General features: G+C 39.5%; 2 protein-coding genes across 3 annotated transcripts in view; both read left to right on the top strand.

Annotated features, from left to right (window-relative positions):
• LOC149217708 (uncharacterized) overlaps window positions 1-26,659 on the top strand; it is a 369,289-nt gene that overhangs the window by 209,769 nt on the left and 132,861 nt on the right. The window lies entirely within an intron of this gene.
• Window positions 7,418-18,744, top strand: LOC149217710 (uncharacterized). The gene is made up of 4 exons (XM_089393135.1): window positions 7,418-8,522; window positions 8,630-8,771; window positions 8,895-9,144; window positions 18,454-18,744. Exons 1-4 carry the CDS (start codon window positions 7,709-7,711, stop codon window positions 18,742-18,744), a joined length of 1,497 nt encoding a protein of 498 aa, XP_089249261.1. The 5' UTR covers window positions 7,418-7,708.

Genomic DNA, 26,659 nt, shown 5'->3' with positions numbered 1-26,659 from the left:
GGAATTGGAGAAAAAATGATTTCCAATGTATGGTATGTACCCAATTTTAAGAAAAAATTGCTCTCTTTAGTCACGACTCGACAAGCAGGACATCAGGTGATTATGGAAGATGGTTTAGTCAAGATTAATTCAGTCAAACAGAACTTGAAAACAGTCATGACAGGTTATGAAGATAGAAAACTGTTACGGATGAAAGGGACAGTTATTCCAAGGCATTCTGATTTTGCAGGGTTAGTGACTACAGGTATTTCACCTATAAGACTATGGCATGTAAGATATGGACATTTGAATTTTGAGAGTCTTTCTCAATTGCAGAAACAAGGAATGGTTAAAGGACTTCCCACTTTCAAAAGGGAAAATGCAAAATGTGAAGCTTGCATTTATGGCAAACAAAATTGAGAAAGTTTTCCAACAAGTTCATGGCGTGCAAACAGGCGGCTACAACTAGTTCACAATGATGTTTGTGGACCTCTACAAACTTCCTTTGGTGGATGCAAATATTTCTTACTATTCATTGATGATTTCAGCAGAATGACTTGGGTCTACTTTTTGAAGAACAAGTCAGAAGCATTTCATAAATTTAAAATTTTTCGCCAACTTGTTGAAAATGAAGTCAAAGAAAAGATAGGTACTCTCAGGACAGATAATGGGGGAGAATTCGCTTCAAATGAATTCAAAACTTATTGTAGTGAAAATGGCATAAGACGACATCTTACTAATGTTTACACTCCACAGCAAAATGGAGTAGTCGAAAGAATGAATCGCACTTTGTTAGGCATGGCGAGATCCATGTTAACTTTCAAAAGGTTAAGTCCAACATATTGGGCGGAAGCAATTCATACAGCTGTCTACTTAAGAAATAGATCTCCAACTGCTTCTTTAGACGGAATTACACCTTATGAAGCTTGGTTTGGTTTCAAACCTTGAGTTAAACATCTTAGAGTTTTTGGGTCAGTGTGTTATGCCTTAGTTCTGAAAGAAAAACGAACTAAGCTTGACTCAAGAAGTTTAAAATGCACAATGATTGACTATTCTGATGAGAAGAAAGGGTATCGTCTTTTGACCAATGGAAAATTCATTGTAAGCAGGGATGTCATTTTTGATGAAACTGAGAGCAAAAGTGTTGAAGAAATTGAAAATATTCTTCACAAGTTAGAAACTAAGGGAAGTAAAAGAAATGGAAAAATGCAAAGTCAACCAACTTCACCAAATTGGTATGAACTTGATTTTCCTTCCTCTGAAGATGTGTCATCCAGTCCATCTACATCAACAACATCATCTGGGTCTTCTAGTAGTTCATCAGCATCTCCAAGTAGCAACAGTTCTTCTGACAATGATTCTCCACATTCTTCACCTGAACGACGAACATCCGTTTATATTAATCCTCTTTACAATGATGGGGACTTTATAGAAGCGCAAACAAGTGAGCACCAACTTCCGAAATGGGCAGTTCAACTTTTGAAAGATGTAAAGCCTGATGAACAGAATAAAACAGGCACCAGAAGGGCACATAGAAGTGAAGGCAATTTTGCCTTGATAGCAAATGATTTTACTGAACCTTCCACATACAAAGAAGCAGTAAAACATAAAGAATGGCAACAGGCTATGGTTGAAGAATATCAAGCAGTAATTGATAACAACACTTGGAAACTTGTTGATTGTCCAGCAAATGTTAAACCCATAGGATGCAAATGGGTTTACAGAATTAAGTATAATCAAAAGGGAGAACTTGAAAAGTATAAAGCACGACTTGTTGCAAAAGGTTTTGCGCAGCAGGAAGGCATTGATTATGAGGAAACTTTTGCTCCTACAGCTAAATGGAACACCATCCGATTAACACTTGCATTGGCCGCTCAGAAAGGATGGAAGGTTCATCAAATGGATGTGAAAAATGCTTTTCTCAACGGAGATTTACAGGAGGAAGTATATATGACCCAACCGCCAGGTTTTGAAATTGAAGGACAAGAACATAAAGTCTGCAAATTGATGGATGAATACCTTAAGAAAGTTGGTTTTCAACGAAGTGAATCTGATGATACTTTGTATGTGCGACAATAGGGCAAATATTTGGTAATTCTTGTTATGTATGTAGATGATTTGATCATTACTGGCAACCATGATGATCATATTGCACAGGTGAAAAAGGAGTTACATGCAGGTTTTAAGATGACAGATTTGGGATTACTTCACTACTATCTTGGAGTTGAAGTCTTCCAACGTCCACATCATATTTTCATTTCTCAGAGTAAGTATGCAGCAGAGGTTCTTCAGCGATTTGGCATGTAGGATTGCAAGCCTGTTCTTACCCCCATGGAGCAAAACTTGAAACTTTCAAAATTTGAAGGGGGGGAAAGGTGGACAGTACTACTTACAGACAGTTGATTGGCAGCTTGATTTATTTAACAAATACTCGTCCTGATCTATCTTATGCAGTCAATATTCTTTCACGTTTTATGCAGGAACCACGAGACAGCCACTGGAATGCAGCCAAAAGAGTTCTTCGATATATCCAAGGAACAAAAGATTTTGGTCTTCTTTACACAAAGACTAAAATTTTTGTACTTGGTGGATATTCTGATGCCGACTTTGCTGGGAGTATTGATGATCGAACATCAACATCAGGTTATTTAATGAATATGGGGTCAGCAGCAGTATCTTGGAGTTGTAAGAAACAAGCTACAGTGGCCACTTCTTCCGCAGAAGCAGAGTACATTTCAGCATGGGAAGCAACATGTGAAATTGTTTGGTTGCGCCGATTTTTGCAGGACTTGGGCATTTCTCAGGCAGAAGCTACATCATTATTCATTGACAGCCAGTCAGCCATCAAACTTGCCAAGAACCCAGTTTTTCATTCAAAGACAAAGCATGTGGACACCAAGTATCATCATATCAGATCTCTCATTGCCAAAGATGTCCTCAAGCCAGTTTATTGTCCTTCTGAAGATCAGATCTCTGACATTTTCACGAAACCGCTTGGTAGAATAAAATTTACTAAGCTCAGGGATGAACTTGGTATCTGTTGTAATGTATCTTTGGATCACAAAGGGGAATGTTAGATGATCCAAAAATACAATTTTATCATAGGTTATAAAATTAGAATAAAATAATTATTAATTTAAGATATTAAATTAAAAATTGTTATTCTTGAATGTTTAATTATTTAATGGAGACTTTTAGAATTAGCATATTGTTGTAACTAGATATGACTCTCCAAATGTGTCGTATCTTAGGCTCTATTTTAGGAGATTAGTTAGCTAGTTGGTTTGAATAGCATTTATTGTAAATGGACACTTGTTATTTAATAAGTGATCCATAATTAGAGGTAGTTAGGACATGGAGCTTATAAATAGCTCATTGCAAGAGTGTTTGTGTTGTTCAGGTGTAAACTATTGCAAAATCAATTATGTAATTATTTTTTCTGATTAATAAAATTATGTGTCTGAGGACACTTCTGCCATTATCATGGCATCTTTCCATTCTTGATGTTTTATAGCCTCCTGAAATGTTGACGGTTCTGCTTCTATTAACTTCATCATGTATGCGGCATACCCATAATATCTCTTGGGTCTTTTACTTTCTCTAAATGATCCTTCAACTGCCCCATGACCTTCTGCATCAATTAGCGTAGACTTCAACCAGTTAGGTCTTTTCCTTGTTTCTTGAATGACTACAGGTTGAACAGGTTCACTAGGTCCTTCTTCCTCATGGTGAGATCCTTCTTCCTTGTCAGCTTCTTCGTCAAATACAGGAAGTTCTTCATCATCAAAATCTATAGAAAGTTCTTTTGATTTCTTGAATGCTATCCTTTCATCAAATATGACATCAAGACTGACTTCAATGTGATGTGCATCTTTCATGTAGATTCTATAGGCTTTAGATGAGTGACTATATCCAGAAAATATACCTTTCACATCGGAAGGATCCAACTTCTTTCTTTTGTCTTTAGGTATATGTTTATACTCAGGACACCCAGAAATTCGGAGATGATCTATAGATGGCGTCTTCCCAGTGAACACTTCTTCCGAAGTCTTGTTGTCTAGAGATCTGTGAGACATCGATTTTGTATGTAGATTGCTGTCTTTTTTGCCTCACCCCACAGAAACTTCGGTTGATATTGACTGCGTAACATTGATTTTACACTTTCTTCAATGGATTGGTTCTTTCTTTCTGCAAATCCATTTTGTTCGGGATTATATGGAACTATCAGTTCCCTCTTATTCACAGATTCATTGCAGAGTGCTATAATCTCTTTGGATGTATATTCTCCTCCATTATCAGATCTTAGTATCTTGATTCTTCTTTCTGTAAGGTTCTCCACTTTTGCTTTGAATTCTTGAAATTTAGTAAATACTTCATCCTTGGTTTTCATTAAATAAACCTAGGTCTTTCTTGAATGATCATCTATGAATGTGACATAATAAAGATGACCTCCAAGTGATTTAGGAGTCATAGGGCCACATACATCAGAGTGAAGAAGATCCAAGATTTCTTTTGACCGTGAAGCACTGCTTCCAAATGGTCTCTTGGTATTCTTGCCTAATGCACATCCTTTGCAGACACCCTCGTGATCCTCCTTTAGATTTGCTATTCCATCTACTATGGAATTTAGAGTTGGTAGAATCTTGAAATGTAAATGACTGAACCTTCGGTGCCAAAGTTCACATGGACTAATCTTAGTGTGGACTAGGGCATGATCTACAAGAGATATTAATCTGTAAATCCTTCCTTCTCGGATGCCAATTACTTTTGCTTGTTCTATGCTTGTGCCTTTACCCCATACAACTACTTTTCCATCAATGAAAGCTACTCTATCTCCTTTATCTTCTAAGGTTGAAATAGAAAGTAGATTTTTGTGCAAACCTGGAAAGAATAGGATGTTGTTGAGGTGGATGTTGCTTCCATCTAAAGGCTTTATATATGATGATCCAATGCCTTTCATTGGATAGCTTTTGTTGTCTCCAAGTATGATAGATTATGCAGATTTTCCTTTTGACAAGGTCTTCAATTGGTGGGAGTGACCAGTCATGTTTCTTGATGCATCACTATCAATCACCTAGATATCTTTGTATTGGAATGTCCCAGAGAGAGGCGAGAAGAGTCCATCCTTTTCTTTGAGTGATACCTTCTTTCAAGAGAAGAGGAGACTCCATACTTCTTTGATACCTCTCTTGAGATGGCTTGCAATCCTTTTGATGACCTTCTTCATTGTAGAGGAGATCTTCATGATGCCCTTAGAGAACCTTAGCTTTGATACCATGTTGAGAATTCAATAGGGCAATGTATATGTTAACTCTTTCAACTTGATAACTGATTGTGTTACCTTTTTACTTATTAGCTTTGATCTTTATTATTCCAATTTGCAATACATCAAACAACTACCAAAATAGTAAGAACAATGACACAGTATATAGGTTGTAAGCCAGGGCCAAAACCCCTCTTGTTGAGGGGAAAACCTGAAAACCTCTTCCTATCTTTCAGATCTTTGAATTGATGAATACCATGACCTAGACTCAGACAAATACCCTCCAAGATCAAGTCTTCCTCGGCCTCCAGTTGCAATATCTATGACCTCCCAGTAAATCCAAAATTCTGCTACCCAACAACTGCTGCAAATGTTGCTTTTTCTCTACGAGAATTCGATCCCCCTCTAATTGCTCTTCCCTTGACTTCGCTTGCCTTGATATGGATTCTATGGCTAGTAGGAAGCCCTAAGAGACCTTCACTTGCCTTCTTGATCTTCTTGGTTCCCAAATCGAACTTCAAACTTCCCCAATGCAGAAACCCTAACTCCGCATTCCCAAAAGAATGTAAAGAGACCCAAACACTTCGACTTTCTTTGTCCTTCTCTTCTTCGCACTTCCTCCTTCGTGCTCCAGCTGCTTCGTCCTTTGCATGAGAGATGAGTGAGTGAATGATCCAAATGGAGGATGAGTTCCTCTTATATATAGGCTTCTTTGTGGGTGGACGTTGCTTTTCATGTAGGCCGACTTGACAACTCCTAGGCCGACTTGATCTTGGAGGTATTTTTAACATTTTTCAAGACAATAAATTTTCTTTTGCAATTTATAATGTGCCCATAGGGTCTTTGATATATGAGAATCACTCCTATACCTAGGACCAGTGTTGTTAAAATCGCGATAAAATCACGATTTTTTCAAAAAATCGCGATTTTATCACTATCCCGCTTAAATCGCGATTTTTATCCCAAAAAATCGCGGGCTTTTTTTTATAACGATTTTTTCCGAAAAAATCGCGATTTTTATTGAAAAAAGCGCCGAGGCGCGGGGCAACGGGCTTTAAGTTATGAAAATCGATTTTTTATTAGTCATTTCTGACTTTCGCCGCGCGGAGGAGGAGGAGACGCCTTGTGGAGGAGAGCTGAAGGGTTTGGGAGCGAATCCAAGTGGTTTTAGGAGAAATCCAAGACAAGATCACCAATTTGTCCATAAAAACGGTATGTAGATTAATTTTTTTTTGTTTTCCTTGTTATAAACTTTGTTTTTCATTGTTTTTGGTTGAGAAATTTTCATATGTGCACCATTTGTTTTCAATGTTCATTGTTTTTAAAGATTTTTTTGTAATTTTTCATTGATTTGGGATGGGTAACTTGGTATGACTATGGGAACCAATTTTTTATTTTTTTTTTTCATTTTTTTTAAACATTGTTTATGTTTTTTGATTTTCATTGTTTTTTGGCATTTGCCATTTGGTTGGGTAACTTGGGATTTTGTAAATTTGTAACTTGTAATTTTGTAAATGCTAAATTGTAATTTGTAATCCTAAATTCCTATTTCCTAATCCTTATTTTTCCATAGGTTTGCAAATTCAAAATTCAAAAACAAACATGCCAAGGAAATTGGATCCTTTCTGGGAATATGGTGAACCTAAAGCTCCGAATGATAGACAAAACTTGAATTGCAAGTTGTGTGGAAAGGAGATATTCGGGGGGGTGTACAGGTTGAAGTTCCACCTTGCACAAATCCCTGGACGTGATGTGGGGCCCTGTATAAATACAAATCCTGAAATTATCCAAAGAGCCATGAGAGCATTGGGAGAATTAGAGCACACTAGAGAGGCCAAAGAAGAACTCAAAAGGCAACTAAAAAGGTCAGCTGAAGGAAGTGGGCCAAGTGGCACTGGTTCTACTGCAGCGTCAGTCAATCCGGTAGCTGCATCATCATTTTTTGTTCCTCGAACCACACCTGGTTCACAACCAACTATCGGTTCAATGCTAAAAAGAACTGAAAAAGAACAAGCTGATAGGTTGACGGCAAAATTTCTCCTCTGGAGTGATATTCCTTTCAGCATTGTAAGGAATAATCCATTTTTCCAACCTACTGTTGATGCTATTTCCAGTGTTGGCCCGGGGTACAAAATCCCTTCTCTTCATGATTTCAGAGGCCGGATTCTTCAAGAGGAAAAGCGTGACTGCACCCAAAGATTGGAGGATTTTAGGGCATCATGGGCACAAACAGGATGCACTGTTATGTCAGATGGTTGGACTGACCAAAAGGGGAGAACCCTTATAAACTTCTTGGTTAGTTGTCCCAAGGGGACTATGTTTATCAAATCTATTGATGCAACTCATCAAATCAAAGATGCAAGAACTTTATGTGATTTGCTGGATGTGTTTATTTTGGAGGTGGGTGCATAAAATGTTGTCCAAGTCATAACGGACAATGCTGCAAATTATGTTGCTGCTGGTAGAATGCTTATGGACAGGCATCCTACTTTATTTTGGACACCTTGTGCTGCCCATTGTATTGATTTGATGTTAGAGGACATAGGGAAAATTCCCTTTGTCAAAGATATTGTTGACTCATCAAAAAGCATCACAAAATTTATTTACAATCACACATCTGTGCTTAGCTTGATGAGAAAATGCACCAACAACAAAGAGTTGGTGCGCCCCGCCATTACACAGTTTGCGACGAGTTTCATATCTCTTCAATCCCTCTTGAATTCTATGTGGGATTTGAAGAGAATGTTTCTTTCAGAGGAGTGGCGTGCTTCGTCAATGAGCCGCAAACCAGAAGGAGAGGCCGTGTGCAGACTAGTTTCATACCAGGAAGACTTCTGGGCGGGAGTGCAGGAGGTGTGCGCTGTTACTGAACCTTTGGTAAAGGTTCTTCGGTTGGTTGATGGTGAGAAGCCCGCAATGGGCTATTTGTATGAAGCCATGGACAGGGCCAAAGAAGCCATTCGGTCCTACTATGATGATAAGGGAGATGATGGGTTTCAGAGACAACTCCTTCTATGGGAAGTGATTGATGAGCGATGGAACAACACACTCCATCGTCCCATTCATGCTGCTGGGCTTTTCCTGAACCCTGCATTTTCTTATGCATGTGGGTTTGATTTTGATGCTGAGGTCGTGGAAGGATTATTAACCTGTGTCCAGAAGATGGTGAGATCTCCAGAACAACGTATAGAGATCTCTAGACAAATTGAGACATATAAGATGTCAGGTGGCACATTTGGCTTTGAGATGGCTGTCACTGATAGGACGATTAAAATGCCAGGTATTTTTTAGTTTGTACTTTGTAACTTTGTTTCAAATTTCATTGTCTCTTCAAATTCCATTTTTTTCTTATGTTTATTTAAAATTTTATTTGTAATTTTGTTGTAGACGCATGGTGGAAGATGTATGGTGGCAGAGTACCCCTTTTGCAAAAGCTTGCCGTACGCATCCTCAGCCAAACATGCAGCTCCTCAGGATGTGAGCGCAATTGGAGTGTATTTGAAAAAATACACAACAAGAAGCGCAATAGGTTAACACTTAAACATTTAAAATATTGCAAATTTCCAAATAAATTTTTGAATTCATTAAAGTTTTAAACAATATTTTTTTTATAATATTAATTATTAATTATTATTTCATGAACTTTGTACAGGTTGGAGTCCCATAGACTTAATGACATGGTCTATGTCTACTACAATCTTCGATTGTGGGTGAGACAACTAGAGAGGACACCTGATACGGAAGCCATCTCATTGGATGGGATTGACACCACTGCTGAATGGAGGGTTGAGACCGAGAGGCCTCTCATGGATCCCACTGATGATTGGTTAGTGCAGGATGAGGGGGAGGAGGAGGGGGAGGAGGAGGAGCAGGAGCAGGAGCAGGAGGAGGAGGAGGAGCAGGTGGAGGAGGAGGAGCAGGAGGAGGAGGTGACACCGCCTACCCGGGCTACCACTACCACCAGTAGAGGACGTGGTCTCCGTCTACCTCAGCCTCCTGTAGCTGCTACTACTAGTTCTTCAGCTTCTAGAGCACGTCAGACTCCACTGCCATTTCCACCAGCACATGCACCAGCTTCTACATCTAGAGGGAAAGAGAAAGTTGTGCCATTTTCTCGCAAGAGGGGCAGAGGAAATCAATAGGATTAGACTTTCATTTTATTGTATATGACATTATGACATGATGAGATACATTATCATATTTTTTGTTGATATTTTGAGGCTGAGTTGGGACTCAGGACTTACTATTCAGGACATGATTCAATGTTATGTGTGATTTTAGCGCTAGAAATGATATTAAACATCTTATATATTAGTTTTTTTATCATATTTATGTGTCAATGTATTTATTTTATGTTGTAGATGGTTTAGATATTAAAAAAATTGAAAAAAAATGAAAAAAAATGAATATTTTTGTGCCAAACGCTTTTTCCCGCTTTTTTCCGCTTTTTTCCCGCTTTTGCCGATTTTTTCCGCTTTATTCCCGGCGCCGATTTAATCCCGATCACGCTTTTAACAACATTGCCTAGGACCAACCCTAGAAGCACTTTAATGAGTGCTTGACCTATAAAATAAATTCCTTAGGCAAGAAACCCAAGCTTGATAATAATAAAATAATTTCTTTTTCATTTTATTTATACAACAATACATTTCATACTAATGAAGACCGAACTTAGTTACACATTCTTCAACAAAATATTGAGTCAATAGTTCAAAGGTAGGTTCAAAATTCAAACTTTAAATTTCAAACTAAAACTCTCAACAATGTTTACAAAATAAGCTGTAATGAAGACAAAGTATAAAGAAAAAGAGATTGTATCTACTAAGCTTTTTTCTTTCTATAAGAAACATCTAATTTCTTTAACTATGATCTATAAACAAGAGGATTAAGTGGAAGTATTCATGAAACACAACCAACAACTGCATGGCCTCCACATAATGTTGGATGTTGTGAAGATAAAGGAAAAAATGTTTTATTTGGAAACCTACTAGTGGGATGGGCTGGCATGTTGACTTCATGAATATGATCACCATCATGATCACACAAATGTTTAGCTTCCAAGAGCTCTAAATTCATGGCTCCATCCTCCAAATTAGTCTCTTTTGGATTGTTGTCTCAATTCCTATCTCTTTCATAATTTATAATTATCATTTTGAATATTTGTTGCGCAAAAAAACTGGACTGTTACCAACGAAAAGTGGGCAACCGCTAGGAGAAAATATTTCTCCGAATTGGTCAGCCAGCCAACTAGTATACCTATGATTATCCACATATATCTTTATTTTAGAGCTCTCCAACTACGCTCCAATCAATGCTCTATCCCATCTGGAATAATTCTCAAAGGAAAGTGGGTCATTTATCAAAAAGGTACACCAACCATTTCTATAATCATGTACTTTCATGTAATGTTTGGAGCATACTAATATGGATCACATGCCAAGCTGAATGATTAACCACTCTTGATTTATCCTTATTCCCATAATTCGTCTGGGAGATTATGGTTTTCCCCTATTCTAGTGTGACCTCCCTTGAGACCCTTTTCTTCCATTGTTTAGGAGGGGCACTAATAGAAGGCACTGACTGATATAGTGTGCCCAAGGTAATCCATACTTACCATGTTACACTTCTCCCTTATATCCTCTTCCTTTCTTTGCGTTGATTGTCATTGGTGATAGGTGTTTGCATCCCATATCATCATCTCTGAGTTAGGGATTTGAATTTTCCCTAAGACGTTCATGTGGATGAAAGAAAGATAAAAGCATATGAAGCCACAAATGAAATAAATTAAAAAATGCAAAAGATGATTGGGACACGTGGGATGAATCTTAGCATGAGCTTTACCCTTCTCATTAGCCAAGACCCAGTTCGTAAGCATTTCATGCTCTATCTAAATAACGAACTTATGACTGTCCTGTGAAAATTCCAAACTGGAATGTTACTGCAGCAACTCGAAATTATTCTCCTAAATGTTAATTTTAATTTGACAATTTATTTACTGTTTGCTACAACAAACATTGAATAAATCATACTGCAATCTACACAAATAAAATTGCTGAAGAATAAATGCTGGAAGAAATGCTAGCACACACACATAAAAATAACACAGTTATTTTTTGACAAAAGTCCTAAAAAAACCCAACTTAGGAAAATTGATGCAGTAGATGAGGGTTTTAATATTATGTAGTAGTGAAAAGTCTGAGTACAATTCGGATGCCTGTAACTGGCAATCCACAACAAGAAAAACTGGGCATATTGAAGGGAATTTCCATTCTCCCATAGGCAATCTCTGAAACGAATTGCCTTACAAATATTGGCCGTCCAAATGCTAGCATGAGCCTCTTCTGCGCTGCCTCTGTGCTATCTGCCACACGTGTGGCTCAAAACTGCCTATGATGAAGTTGTTCTTCGTCTAGCTGTTGAAGAAATCATCTCTTCGACCTTCTGGATCTTTTGCCCAACCTCTGGAACTAAGAACGATTTTTCTCACCAGCAAATCGATCTGCCTGGTTGAAGCTACTGCGTAGAGCCTCTGCGTTGCCTCTCTAGGATAACTTGACCCTCTTGTTGCTGCCTCTTCGGATCTAGAAATCTTTCCTCCGGATCACTGTCCCTACCCCTCTCACACTGCTTCGATCTCTAGCTCTCTCTCCGGCCACTGACTGCTGCTACTCTGGAAATCGAACCTCTCAAGTGTGTTCTCCAAGTGCCCATCAACTTCTTATAATCCTCTGTTGGGACTCCAACGACCAAGATCACTCTAGAAATCTTTCCTCCGGATCAATGTTCCTTCCCCTCTCACACTGCTTTGATCTCGAGCTCTTTCTGGCAACTGACGACCGCTACTCTGGTGTTTGATCTGCTCAGAAATTGAACTTCTCTAGTGTGTTCTCCAAGGGCCTAAGTTACCAAGATTCGGATCCGGATCCGGATGCGGATACGGATACGGATACAAATCCGTCAGATTTTTTGAAAGCCAAGATCCAGATATGGTGGGGAAACAACATGTATATAGTAATAAATATTTTCCATAGTATGGAAAAGGATACAATATTCATGGTTACTGGTCTAACGTCTGTTGATACAATTTGAAGATCTCAACATGCAACTACATCATTATGTGTAGACAAAATTGGCCATCTAAAAATAAGTTGTATGTGGTATGTAATAGGGGTGACTTCCACCCTCGCAAGATACTTTTAGGTCTTGAGCCATTAATATGTTTCCTTACTTTCAAAGAAGAGAAACATTAGCAATTATAATTTGTAAATATACAAAATTTTAAATATATAACTATATTTTATGAAATATTTAATAATAAATATATATTTTCAATATATGGTATAATAAACTAATATATTTAATTTAATAGATATACATAAATTTTAATATTTCTATTTATAGTGCAATATATAAATTATAATATAAATATAGAACTTAATTTTAAATTATAATTTTTTTGAAGTCTAAGTTTGAATCATATATATATAATCTTAATTTAGAAATTAAAATATAAATATAAAACTTAACTTTAAAATACCAAATTTTAAAATTTAATTAATATATATGAGCTTACAATATTATAAAAATAAATTTGTATAATATATCTGTGTTATTATTATTATTATATGTTATAAATTACATAGTTATTAATATTAATAAGTTATAAGTTGAGTTCATTAATATATGAGCTTACGATATTATAAATTTAAATTTTTATAGTATTATCTGTATTATTATTATTATTATATGTTATAAATTATATAGTTATTAATATTAATAAGTTATTAGTTGAGCTCCGACATCTGAACGTGAATAATCTCTAGAACATTAATAAATTTTGCATAAGTGTCCCCAAATGTCCCCACGCTCCAATGAATGCTCAGCCCTTGGTTTCCGATACCATAGTATTTCTAACATTACTGATATGTTCCATTGGTGACGAGATTACCCAGCGAGGGTGCCCGCCATGGTGGCTACAAGCAACCCACTGAATGCATTTTACCAGCCAGGTATTAAGCTAAGTATTATTTGGGAAATAACCTCTTCCGTGAGCAAATGGACCCGAAGCTAGGTATTTATTCATCGAATATTAATGGTGTGCTAATTCAGCAAATATTAATAGAGTATTAATTCAGCGAATATGAACTTCTCCCGTGACCAAAGGGACCCAAAGTTGGGAATTAATTCAACGAATATTAACAGAAAATTAATTCAGTGAATGTAGGTATTTTTGTATTGTAAAAATCCGAAATCGCAGGAATCTGAATTTCGGGGTGCACATTATGGTGAAGAAAACATTTTCATATGGGTCCCTAGGCGGATCCAAACGAATCTAGATCCGGATTCGGATCAGATCTGGGGATCCGCGAATCCATCCCCCAAGGCTGATGGATCCAATAACATAGCCAAGGGCCCATCGACTTCTTATAATCCTTTGTTGGGACTCCACTGACCAAGATTAAGTCTTAATCGATGGCTAGGATCATCTTGAAGTCGATTCGTGTGAGTTTCTAGATCATTCTCACCTTGATTGAATTAATTCTGATTAATTAGCCATATTCCTTAAGTTCAGACTTAGGAAATATTTAAAAACTAGTTAATAAATTAATTAAGTATTTTCTAGGGGTAATTTCGAGAAACGATTTCTGGGTTTTGAAGATCTCATGTATTCTAGCCTCTCCACAAAATTTCAAGGCTAGAACACATCCAATGCTACAAGTACTAACATCTCCCAACTTCAATGAGTGATATACTACTACATCTTGAAGAGGTGTTGGAAAAGCATAAAGAAAACTAAGTCACATATGCTATGCAAGGAAGAAGGACAAGCCATTTAAGTAAAAGGTTTACCAAAGGGTGGAAAAAGCAAGGTGAGGAAAGGAGTATCTCATCCCTCCATGATTGCTCCCTCTTCTCATCATAATACTCGAGATGTTGGACTTCTTTCAATTAGTACCATGACTATGGCCATATTCCTTGAAGTCTTTTGTATTCCATGACTATATTTGTCATATGCATTTGTGGATTGATTGGTGTACTTGTGAAATGTACACCCCCCCTCCCCTTTAGGGTCTTGAAGCACTTAATAGGGTTAATTGCATAATCATTGGTGACATAAGTTTTGTAACTTGTTTATAAATCATCAACTAGAAAGACATTTGAAGGCAAGGTCTGTGTGAAGTAGTTTGTGCCCCTAGGATTGGATGTGGTCCACTATGATTCTTTAATGGTTTTTGTCTATAATGATGTTGATCTCACTTGATCTTGAGAGTGTATTTTGGGTGGTTTCACATAGATTTAATGGGCATCCCTTGAGGGATGGCTTGTCACCGTTCCAACACATTGAGGAGGATGTGCAACACTGATACGAGAGCACTTGAGACTTTGCAAAGCTAGTGTTTCCCTTCTAGAGATCAACGTTTGGCCTTGACGAGGCCCACATGAATGTATGCCCCCCTTCTTCACCTTGGAATGCTGAATCCGTGAGCCAAGAAGCTAGGATGTTAGCTTGATTGATGATGTTCTTGAAGGACCCAGGATGCCCTTAGGCTAACCTTATACCTACTTGATGGGCATTGTCACGTTCTAGAGCCCAGATGAGGATGGATATCACTTGAGATGATTTGGGAAGGTTGGCATACTCTTGTTTGAGGCCAATGTTGTGCCCTAGGGCTACCGTGTCATCCATGCATGCCCAAGGATGATGACACATGCCTTCTTGATGATGATGTTTTGGTTGAGGAGCTGTCACTTGGAAATGCTCCCATATATATTGATGGTATCTCTTGGATTGAGGACCACTCTTAGACCCATTTTGTTGCTTGTTGAAGATGCTTACTTTTAAAGGATAGATGTCATGTGGAGAGTGTGAAAATTTCTAGATAGAAATCCAACTGTAGTGATTGATATTATTTCTTCTACTTATTGATTAAGAAATAAGTTATTCACAATGTTTCTACGACAAATATTGAAATAAATTCTATTGCAGTCTTCATAATTAAAATACCGTGGAAAGTAAATGCAAAGAAAAATACTAGCACAAGTATAATCACAATAACACAGTTATTTTTGGACAATTGTCGTCGGAAAAACCCAATGCGGGAAAACTGGTGCAACAAATGAGGGTTTCTTTATTAATCTTCAGCAGAAATTTCATGTACAATATACAACCAACATAATAGAAGAGGAATCTCTATGAAAAATTTACTAACAATTCTCTCACACGTCCCGACGAGATTCTGATCTATGAGAGGACATGCTGCCCCCTCTGCGTCTCACTGTGCTACCTTCTGCGTGAGGACTGCGCAGTCCCAACGTCAGCCTATGCTTCACAACCTCTGCGTTGTCCCTTCTCTGCTCTGCATCTTCTGCTCTTGCACTCCCGACTGATGCTGCTACCCTCTCTGTCCTCATAACTTGCAACTCTCCCTCTGAATCAATTTCCTCTTGGCGAACTTTTACCAGTGAGAAAATCAATTTTACTCTAGTAACTGAGTATCTGCCTGTTGTGTTTTCCAAATGCCCATCAAAGTCCTCCTTATAATCCTCCAATTGAGAACCAATGACCCATATTAGATTTTAATCAATGGCTCAGATCCTTTGGACTCGATCTTCGTCTTCTTCTAGAAGCTTCACCCACAGTTAGATTAATACTCTTTAATTATTTTAATTTCCTAAGTTTAGACTTAGGATCCCATTTAAAATAATTAATTATTTTAATAAAACTATCTCTGGGCAGAATTTCCCAAAATGATTTCTGGGTATTGTGGAATACACGTGTCCAAGCCTCGCTGCAAATTTTGAGACTTAGAGCACATTCGATGCTACCAGAAATCAACACTCCCTCTTAGCGAGGAATGTGCTCTAGCAATGCACCTTGCTGAAGCATCATCCTGTTTTGTAACATCTCCCTCTGCGGTGTTGATGTCTGACATCACTGCCCACCAACTACTGCGCAAACGCTGCATCCGTATTGCAACTGACCCTGCCACTGCGAACACTGCATCCGTACTCAACTGAGAAACCATTTGTTTCTGCTACTAAAACGAATTATCTACCATACCCATCTACTACTTGAATTGGATGAACTTAACTCTTCCTAGAGCTTTTGTGAGTACGTCTGCTACCTATTTTCTTGTGGAGACATACTGCAACTGTACTGCCCCACGCTGAACACAATCTCTGATAAAGTGACATCTGATATCAATGTGTTTCAACCGATCATGAAATACTAGATTCTCATATAGTTTATTACAACTTTGATTATCCCAAAAATTACTGGTCGCCTCCATCCTTTTCCTCAACAAACTCACAAGCAGTTTTCTAAGCCATATAGCTTTGCACGTAGTTGTGCTAGCCGCCATATTATCTGCTTTTGCTGAGCTTAGAGCTATCGACTTTTTTCTTCCTGTTGCACAAAGTGATCATTCCTGATCCAACACTGAAGCAATACCCGAAGGTAGTTTTCCGGTGTACCGAATTACCTACCCAATCTTCATCTGTGAATCCATTCAGTCTGACGTTATCTTCTCGGGTGTATTTCAACCCATATCCGACTGTTCCATGCACATATCTAAGAATGTGCCTAGCTATTGCCCAATGGACCCTTTTTGGTTTCACCATGAACTGACTAAGGGTGTTGTCAGCAAAGCAAATGTCCGGCCTAGTGTTGACCAGATACATGAGCGACCCATTGAGTTTCTGTACAAGGTGGGGTCTATCTCCTTGTCAACTGATGCATCTATTTTCTTCCAGTTGGTGATCATGGGCATAGCCATGGGCCGACAATCCTGCATTCCAAATCTCTTCAAAGTCTCTGTAGCATGTCTTCGTTGTCCAAGGAAGATTTTCCCATCCTTCTGCCACACTTCCAACCTAGAAAATAATGCATCAACCCCATATCTTTCATGTCAAATTCTGCTTTAAGATTCTTCTTGCAGTCCTTTATGAGCCTAGGCCCTAGATGACCCTGTTAGAAACAAGTCATCCACATATAATACCCGAATAAGTGGCTCATTCTCCACCATTAGATAGTAGAGATTGGGATCTCCACCACTCTTGACGAATCCCAACTACTGCAAGTAACTATCAATCCGACCATTCCCTGCTCTGGATGCATGCTTGAGCCCATATAGGGCTTTCTTTAACCTACATACATGAGTTCTCTTCTCATGAGTTTCGAAGCCTCCAAGCTGTTCTATATACACCTCTTCTTCTATCACTCTGTTCAAGAATGCTGTCTTGACATCCATCTGGTGAATCTCCCATCCCATTTGAGCTATTAGGGATATAACAGATCTGATAGAGGTATATCTAGCTACTTGGGCGAAGGTCTCTTGATAGTCTATTCCTTCTTTTTGTGCATACTCCTTTGCTACGAACCTAGCCTTGTACTTCTCTATACTGCCATCTGCCACATGCTTGATCTTGTAGATCCATCTTGATCCTACAACTGATCTATCCTCTGGCCTTGGTATCACTTCCCAAACATCATTTGTCATGATAGAACTATACTCTTCTACCATGGTATCGACCCATACTTGGTGTTGTACGAATTTTTGAAAGCTAGAGGGTTCTTCAACCTGTGCTACCAAGGCTTGGTACCGGTTAGACTATTTACGCTGCTTCTTCTCGGTTCTGGGAGCTCCGACAAACTCCTCTACATCCCTCAATGTCTGTCGTACTTCTCTACTGGTTCTGCCACTGGTGGTGGGAGGCTCGATCAAATCCCCCTCCTGTTCTTGCCGTTCCACCTATTGAGAAGTACTTGGATTTCCTTCTTATGAGGAAATACTAGTACTAGTGACTGTGCTAGTTCTAGGTGTCTGTCCTCCTGCTTGTCCTCCTTACTGCCCCTGCTGCTGCTGGACTAACGAAATATCTACTATCTGATCTTTTGCCAGCATCTCTCGTGATTTCCTGAAAGCTCTATCGTCCATGAACTTCGCATCCCATCTTACTACAATCTCCCTGCTGCTAGGAATGTAGATTCTATATGCCTTCGAGGTCTCGCTATATCCTACGAGGTACCGCTTTTCTGCAGTCTGATCCAATTTACTGCGCTTCTCGTCTGGAATATGACAATATGCCACACTTCTGAATATTCTGAGATGATGACTTCCAACTTCTTCCTTGTGAAGACACCTTCGGGCATTTTCTTCCCCAAAGCTCTATAAGGAGTTCTATTCTGGATATACACTGTTGTGTTGCAGGCTTTTGCCCATAAGAATTTAGACAAATCTTTATCATACAACATAGCCTTTACCGCCCCAACAATAGTTCTATTCTTATGCCTTGCTACTCCATTAGGCTCTGGATTATATGGAGCTGTCCATTCTCTTTTGATGCCCTCTTTTGCACAGAAATTTGTGAAGTCTTTATTCGTATATTCTCCACCATTATCTGAACACAATACCTTAATCTTTTTCCCTGTCATGTTCTCAACAAGAGCCTTAAACTCTCTGAACCGATCAAAGACTTCATCCTTGGCCTTTAGGAAATAGATCCAGGTTTTTCTAGAGTGATCATCAATAAAGGTGATGAAGCATTTGCCACCACTAAGAGCTCTTGTGGACATTGGACCACAGATATCTGAGTATATCAATCCCAATACACCCTCTGCTCTGTTTTTACTCCTGGAAAAAGCTGCTTTAGCGTACTTCCTTAGTACGCATTCTCTGCATATATCATCATGCTCAGTACTAAGAACTGGAACTCCTGCAACGGTCTCTTTGAGCATCCTCAGTGCTCCATGGTGTAAGTGTCCCATTCGCCTGTGCCATAGCTCATTCAGTTCCTTTTCACCATTAAGATTGCTGCCTATTAGTGCCATTGGAGACTTGAGCTGCAACCTATACAATCTGTTGCTTCGAGCTCCAATTTGTCTCTTCTTCTTCCAACTAGGATGTTTGACATATACTTTCTTTCCAATGAAGTATACATCGTATCCGTTGTCATGTAATTGGGACACTGAAATCAAATTCATTCCTAATCCGGGCACATGCAAAACATTAGTGGCTCAGATGCTGGTTCCTGCTTCTGTCTGAAACGCTATGGTGGCTCTCCCTATCGGAGTACACTTCGTTCTGTTTCCCACAGTAATTTGGAAGTCCATTTTCTCTTCTTGATAGCTTGAGAAATATTGTCGTACTCCAGTCATGTGGGTTGAAGCCCCACTATCAATGTACCAAACATCTACTGATGCTGAACTTGCCAAGCATGCAAATTCTTCTTCTAATCTAGAAGATAATCCAGAGACATCTTGATTTTCCATCCTTCTTTATGCTATTTTCATTGTGCCCAGAGTGTCAAAGGACAACAACCAGGTCGCCCATTCCTGTATGTGATGTACAAGAGGGTCAGGCGTGTGAGTCCTCACAGATACCATCAAGTATTGCTTGTCGGTGTCCCCATCGATCTTGGGTGAACTACACCCAAAGGTATTCCTGGTATCTCCATCCATGGGTGTCCCTAGAGGCAACAATCCAAGACCTCGCTGTGCATCACCATACGCCTCTGCATACCACTAATCATCCCAGTACTCCTGGACATGCCACTATACACTGCGACCTACCTTGTACACTGCTGGATACCCTCAGCTACAACTATGCCATCCTGTACTGTCCTGCTTCCTGCCCGTGTCACTGCACCTGTCACTCCCCGCATGTACTCAATGCGATGTCAGGCACTCACACTCCACAATGCAGTCCAACACACTACAACACACCACCATGCATCTCCATGCCCACCGTTAGACCACTGCTCAACGCTAGATGCTCCTACACATCCCTGGATGTGATGGCCTAGAGCTATGTCTCTACATGTCAGGCCACACTCGATTAGTATCATCACCTCCACCATCGCATCATTATCCACGCTGATGAATGGATCTTCCGTCCAAATCCAACTTGAGGGATCGAAGAAGTGACTCCCTACGTGTCAGCAGTGATGCCACCACTGCTTCGCTCTTCTGCGTACTTTGTGCCCCACACAAAATTGAAGAGCCCCCAACTCCATACAAGGCACCGTCTGATGGTCTGCCAATGCCACCTCCTCCGACAAACTCCTGCCAGAGTATGCTGATCACCCAGTGATCTTATGTACAAGTTGTTGAAATTGGCAACTAGGGCCAAACTCCATGTGGGTCACCTCATTTATGGCAGTTGATATTTTTCCTAGATCCTTCTTGTTGAGAGGTGTAGGATTGATCTAAAGATCATCCGATTCTGACAAGTATTTATGGAAATATGAATTTATTTGTATTTACTTGAAAAATTGTCAAGGTCGGCCAACAGTTAAATGTGTGGCACACATGCCAAGTGAATCATATAAATACAAGAAAGGTTGATTCATTTTCTCATCATCTCATCTCACTCATTCTTCTCTCTTTCTCCATAGCTTTGGGTTATACAAGGAGCAACTCACACGTGGGAAGGAGGACACATTAGGGCAAGGAGGACGCTGAAAGGAGGACGCAGAAGCTGCTGAAGGTCTCTTTGACCTGCGTTGACCAAGCGTTGACTCATCAAGGGTGTGGTTTTGGTGTGGCTGCCTCTCTTAGGTAGGCCATGGATTTTGGCACAAAAATCGAGGCAATCTGTCCACAAGTTTGACCAACATTGACTGCCCTAATTTTGGGCAGCAGGTTGACTTCAGTGAACAACAGTTTGAATGTGTTTTTGGGACTGTTCAAGGGCTGTTTCTTTAGGATGTTTGAAGGCTAGTTGACTGGAAATTGACCAAGCATATTGGAGGTCAATTTCAACTCGTTTGACCAAGTTTGACTTTGCTGATCTAGAGTTTGTTGCTGCTGATATAAAATTACAGAATTCTAATTTTGTACTATTTCTCTCTGATGAACTATTGAAGATAAAAGAAGATTTGATCAAAGGGTTTCCCCGCATTGGGGTTTATCCCTGGCTAGCCACCACATCTTGTGTCTTTTGTCTTGGCTTGTTTTATGTTGATCATTTAATGTTCTATCTGCAGTTTATTTAATGTATATGTGATTTCTAATCTGTGGCTAATACAAAGAAAAGAAGTAAACTGCTCTAAGCATAGAACATACCATAATTTAACATGGTATCAGAGGTGAGGTGAAGACAAAGCCCAAACAAGAGCAAGAGCAAGAGAAATCACTGAAGAGAAGGTTGGAAAGGCTATCCTGAAAACCAGTGTTGTGATAATCGCGATATTATCGTTTTAACACGAGTTTTTCAGCAGAACGAAAATATCGCGAGTTTTATTCGAAATTATCGCTGGTATTTTTTTTTGCCCGATTTTTTTGAAATTACCGCGATTTTTTCAAATGATCGTGATTTTTTCCAAAAGATCGCAATAAAATCGGAAATTATCGCGGGTAGTCAGGGCAGTGAGGTTTTATAAGGGATGCTAAATGTTTGAAATGCAATTTTTTTTTGAAAGAAACAAATAATTTTTGAGTGGGGCAACTTAATGGTCAAGTCTAGGCCCCTAGTACTGATATGCTATTCATGGTAATGTTAAATTCTTAAAGTAAAAGTGAAATTCTCCTTAATCTTCATTTTCATCCTTTTACTTAAATTTTTAACATTACCATGAAATGACTTAGGATGTTTGAGAGTGGTTTCGCCCTCATTTGATTTCATATGGAGAAAGTAGAATTTTAGATTTCATTCAAAATCCAACAGATTTATCAGTTTTTTAGGATTTCAAGATTGGGAGATTGTAATGTTTCCAGGTGACACCACTTGCCCGGGCTACCCCTGCCACTAGTAGAGGACGTGGTCTACCTCCTATAGCTCCTACTTTTAGTTCTTCAGCTTCTAGAGCATAGCAGACTCCACTGCCAACTCCACCAGCACCAGCATCTACATCTAGAGGGAAAGCGAAAGCTGTGGCATTTTCTCGCAAGAGGGGCAGAGGAAATCAATAGGATTAGACTTTAGTTATTTTCTTCATTTTATTGTATATGACATTATGACATGATGAGATACATTATTATATTTTTTGTTGATATTTTGAGGTTGAGTTGGGACTCAGGAGTCAGGACTTACTATTCAGGACATGATTCAATGTTATATGTGATTTTAGCACTAGAAATGATATTAAACATCTTAAATATTAGTTCTTTTATCATATTTATGTGTCAATGTATTTATTTTATGTTGTAGATGGTTTAGATATTAAAAAAATTGAAAAAAAATGAAAAAAAATGAATATTTTTGTACCAAACGATTTTTTCTTGATTATTTCCGATTATTTCCCGATAGTTACGATTTTTTCCTCTCGTCGATATTATCCCGATGATGATTAATGCAACATTGCTAAAAACTTCATGGGGTCCTCAACACTCTTCCCCGCTAAAGACAAGCTCTGTGAGAAGTCTAACTATCACGGACGGAAGATGTCTCTCGATCTAACTTTAGAAGATCAGGAAGTGTTGGACCATGTGAGAGGCAATATTGTTGCGCCTCCATTAAATGCATCTGCTGCTGCCAAAAGCAAGTGGTCCAAGGGAGAAGTGAAAGCAAGGAAGATCATCCGAGACTCTATCGACAAGCGCCTGGTGGCCTATGTTTCCGAGCTGACAACCTCCAAGGATATCTACGATAGACTGGTGAGTTTATTTAAAGTTAATGATGTAAATCAAGTTCTGTTCCTTAGAAATAAACTGAAGGAAATCAAGAAGGGCAAAGATGAGAGTATGCAAGCATATTTTTTAAGGATCACTGAGATCAAGAATGACCTCCTATTTATTGGGGAAGTAATTTCTGACAGGGAAATGACTATCACAACTCTTGGAGGATTGCCACCTAAATGGTATATATTCAAGACTACTCTTCTCAACAATAATGTCATCCCAAGATTTGAGGAATTGATGGCTAGATGTATTCAAGAAGAGACAAGGATGGAAGAGCAAGAAATGCCTGCACTTAAAGGCCATCCCTCTGCCTTTTCTTGTCATGCTAAGAGAAGAAACAATTCTGGGGCTAAATCCAAAGGAAAGGTTGGACCAAAGGGTGGAAGAAAAGGTCGATGTTACAATTGCAACAAAATGGGCCACTATGTGAGGGAGTGTCCTGATAAAAGGGACTCACACCATGACAATGACCAAAATCACTCTCAAGGCAATCAAAGGAATGGCAGGTCCAATGGCAGCTGTAAAAGAAATGCTGGAAATCATGGAAGAGGACAACCCTTCAAGAATGTAGGAAACTCCAGGTATGAATCTAATGTTGTCAACAATAAGCAAGATGAATATTGTCTACCAATGGTCCTCTCTACTACTGCTCCCTCGGACTCGCTGGGAAATTGGCTTATTGATAGTGGTGCCTCAAGGCACTTCACTGGCTACAAAGAAGCTCTCTCCAATCTGATAGAAAAGGAGATCAACTTGGAAATTGTTCTTGGGGACAACGCAAAATATCCTGTGAAAGGCGTAGGAAATGTCATTCTTCAATTGAATTAGTGTAATACAAATCATTTGAAAGAAGTCCTATATGTACCTGATCTCAAAAAGAACCCGGTGTTTGTTTCGGCAATGGAGGACAAAGGCTACAAAGTAACCTTCATTGATGGCAAGGTACTACGTGTATGGAAAAAGAATTTTAAGGAAGCTTTCACTCTTGGGTTTCGAGTCGATTCATTATATCAGGTCGGAGGAATTCTGTTGGGTGTCATGTCTTGTGACACATCACTTCACTTCGAACTATGGCATCGGATGTTTGCTCACCTTCATTATAAAGCTCTACCCAATGCAAGATAAATAGTGACAGGGATGCTCGAGTTCCAAGTAGAGCAAGAAGGTGTATGTCCTGGATGTGCCGAAGGGAAGCTCAAAAAGGGACCATTCCCTTCAATCCAAAGCAAGACCTTTGATATATTGCAGTTGGTTCACTCAGACATATCTGGAATGATGCTTGTGAACTCTTTGGGAGGATATTTATATTACCTCACTTTTACAGATGATTATTCTCGCAAGACCTGGATATACTTCTTGAAAAAGAAGGATGAAGTGTTCGCTTGGTTTCGTCACTTCGCCACTTCAAAGCCTTGATCTAGAATCAAACCAAAAAGATGATCAAGATCTTAAGGACTGATAATGGGACTGAGTATGAATCCAATGAGTTCCATGACTTTTGCATAGAGGTTGGCATTAAGAGGGAGACTACAACACCATATACTCTTGAGCAGAATGGTGTGGCGGAAAGGAAGAAATGTACGATTTTGGAAGCTGTCCTTGCTATGCTCCATGATCAAAGACTTTTGAAGTTTCTATGGGCCGAAGCTGCGAATACCGCCATATATGTGCAAAACCGATGCCCTCATCAAGAATTGGGTTCCAAGACTTCCAAAGAGATGTTCACTGGTAAGAAATCTAACGTATCTCATTTTAGAATTTTTGGAAGTCCGTTATATTTTCATGTGCTGAAGGAGAAGAATAAATTGGGTGCATCTGGAAAGAAAGGAATCTTCATGGGCTATAGCGAAAACACTAAGGGCTATAGAATCTATGTGGCTGGTCAAAGCGAAATCGAGATTAGCCATGATGTCACCTTTGATGAAGATATGGCTCTTAGCAAAGTTGACAATCTTCCTACTCAAAGGGGATCTAAAGAAGCTGATTCCAGGGAACCAAAGGGAAAGGAAGATGAGACGATGCCCGATGTGGAAGAACCTATGGATCCTATTGATCCCCCTTCACAAGAGCCTTCCTCTTCTAGGACGAGGCCTTCATGACTTAGGGGGACACTTGATGATGCTGAAGGGCATGTTGCACCCAAGGGAACCTTCCGGGAAAGTAAGAAGCCAACCAGGTATCAGGGATACTTGACCATCATGAGCACAATCATCCAAAATGAGCCTTCGTCATTTGCAAAAGCTGTCAAGCATCAAGTATGGAAGGATGCTATGACAGAAGAATAGAAGAATATGAGTACATCACGAAAAACGATGTTTGGGATGTGGTCCGCAGACCCTAGGACAAAGCAGTGGTCACTTCGAAATGGATTTACAAGATAAAGCATGCAGCTGATGGAAGTGCGGAAAAGTAGAAGGCTCGTTTTGTCGCTTGTGGCTTCTCTCAGAAGGAAGGTATAGACTATGACGAGATATTTGCACCTGCTGCCCGATATACCACCATCTGCTCAATCATAGCCCTTGCTGCTTCGCAAGGATGGAACCTACATCAGATGGATGTCAAGACCGCGTTCTTGCATGGTTCGATCAAAGAAGAGGTCTATGTGGAGAAACCCGAAGGATTTGAGATTCATGATTGAGAATCTCATGTGTGTAGGTTGAAGAAGGCCCTCTACGAGCTGAAGCAAGCACCTTGAGCGTGGTATGAGAGGATCGATAGCTACTTGATGAAGCTGGGATTCACTAGGAGTGAAGCCGACCCTAACCTTTACTTTAAGGTTGAAGATAACAATCCTCTAATACTGGTGCTGTATGTTGATGACCTCTTTTTAATAGGTGCAGACCCTCTCATTCACAAATGTAAGAGGGAGTTGGCTTCTGAATTTAGATGAAGGACCTAGGACTAATGCACTATTTCCTAGGACTAGAAGTCTGGTAAAAGCTAGGGGAGATTTTCCTATCTCAAGGAAAATATGTGGTGAAGATATTGGAGAGATTCGGTATGGTGGACTGCAAGCCTGTGAGTACCCCGATGAAGCTTGACTTCAAGAAGTTAAGCGGTAGTGTTGCCGAAATCGTTTTACGAAATATTACCGAGTATCGTCAACTCATCGAAGCATTGATGTTCTTGGTGAACTCTTGTCCGGATATGTGTTTTGCAGTCAACACGTTGAGTCAACATATGGTTGAGCCTCACCACTCACATTGGACTAGTGCCAAGAATCTATTGAGATATCTGCGTGGCACAATCACTCATGGGTTGAGATACATTGCCAGAGATGTGAGACTACATGGATATACCGATGCTGATTGGACAAGCAATGTGGTGGAATGAAAGAGCACTTCTGGGTGTTGCTTCTCTTTGGGATTTGCCTCTATATCCTAGATGAGCAGGAAGTAGAAGTCGGTGGCTTTGAGCACCACCGAGGCAGAGTACATTGCTGCTAGTATGGCCTCTTGTGAGGCGGTCTAGTTGCGAAAGCTCTTCAGTGAGCTGTTTGGATTTGCATTGGATACCACCATGATCCTGTGTGACAACCAGAGTGTGTTCATTTATCGGAGAATCCCATATTTCATGATTGCTCCAAGCATATCGATATCAGGTACCGCTATATTCGGGATATGGTGCAGCGGGGAGCAATAAGGCTCCAAAATATCGGTACAAATGAACAGGTCGCCGACATTTTGACAAAGCCCATGGGAAAGGTCAAATTCTTGACTTTTCGAGAATGACTTGGTGTTGTTTAGAGACCCTCTTGTGAGGGTCGAGTATGATGTATTGAGCTCTAGGAGCTCCTG

This window comes from Pinus tabuliformis, chromosome 1_1 (genome assembly GCF_031772625.1).
Source record: "Pinus tabuliformis cultivar Carrire ecotype Pingquan chromosome 1_1, CPIR1, whole genome shotgun sequence".
Lineage (NCBI taxonomy): Eukaryota > Viridiplantae > Streptophyta > Pinopsida > Pinales > Pinaceae > Pinus > Pinus tabuliformis.
This window is presented reverse-complemented; position numbering and strand designations above follow the sequence as displayed.

What these genes read in the sequence shown, in the direction of transcription:
- LOC149217710 (XM_089393135.1), top strand. Translation starts at nt 7,709, where the DNA reads ATGCTTATGGACAGGCATCCTACTTTATTTTGGACACCTTGTGCTGCC. An exon ending in CACAACAAGAAGCGCAATAG is followed by an intron (nt 8,772 to 8,894) that starts GTTAACACTTAA and finishes AACTTTGTACAG; the next exon opens with GTTGGAGTCCCATAGACTTA. An exon ending in AGGAGGAGGAGGAGGAGCAG is followed by an intron (nt 9,145 to 18,453) that starts GTGGAGGAGGAG and finishes GTTGTGTTGCAG; the next exon opens with GCTTTTGCCCATAAGAATTT.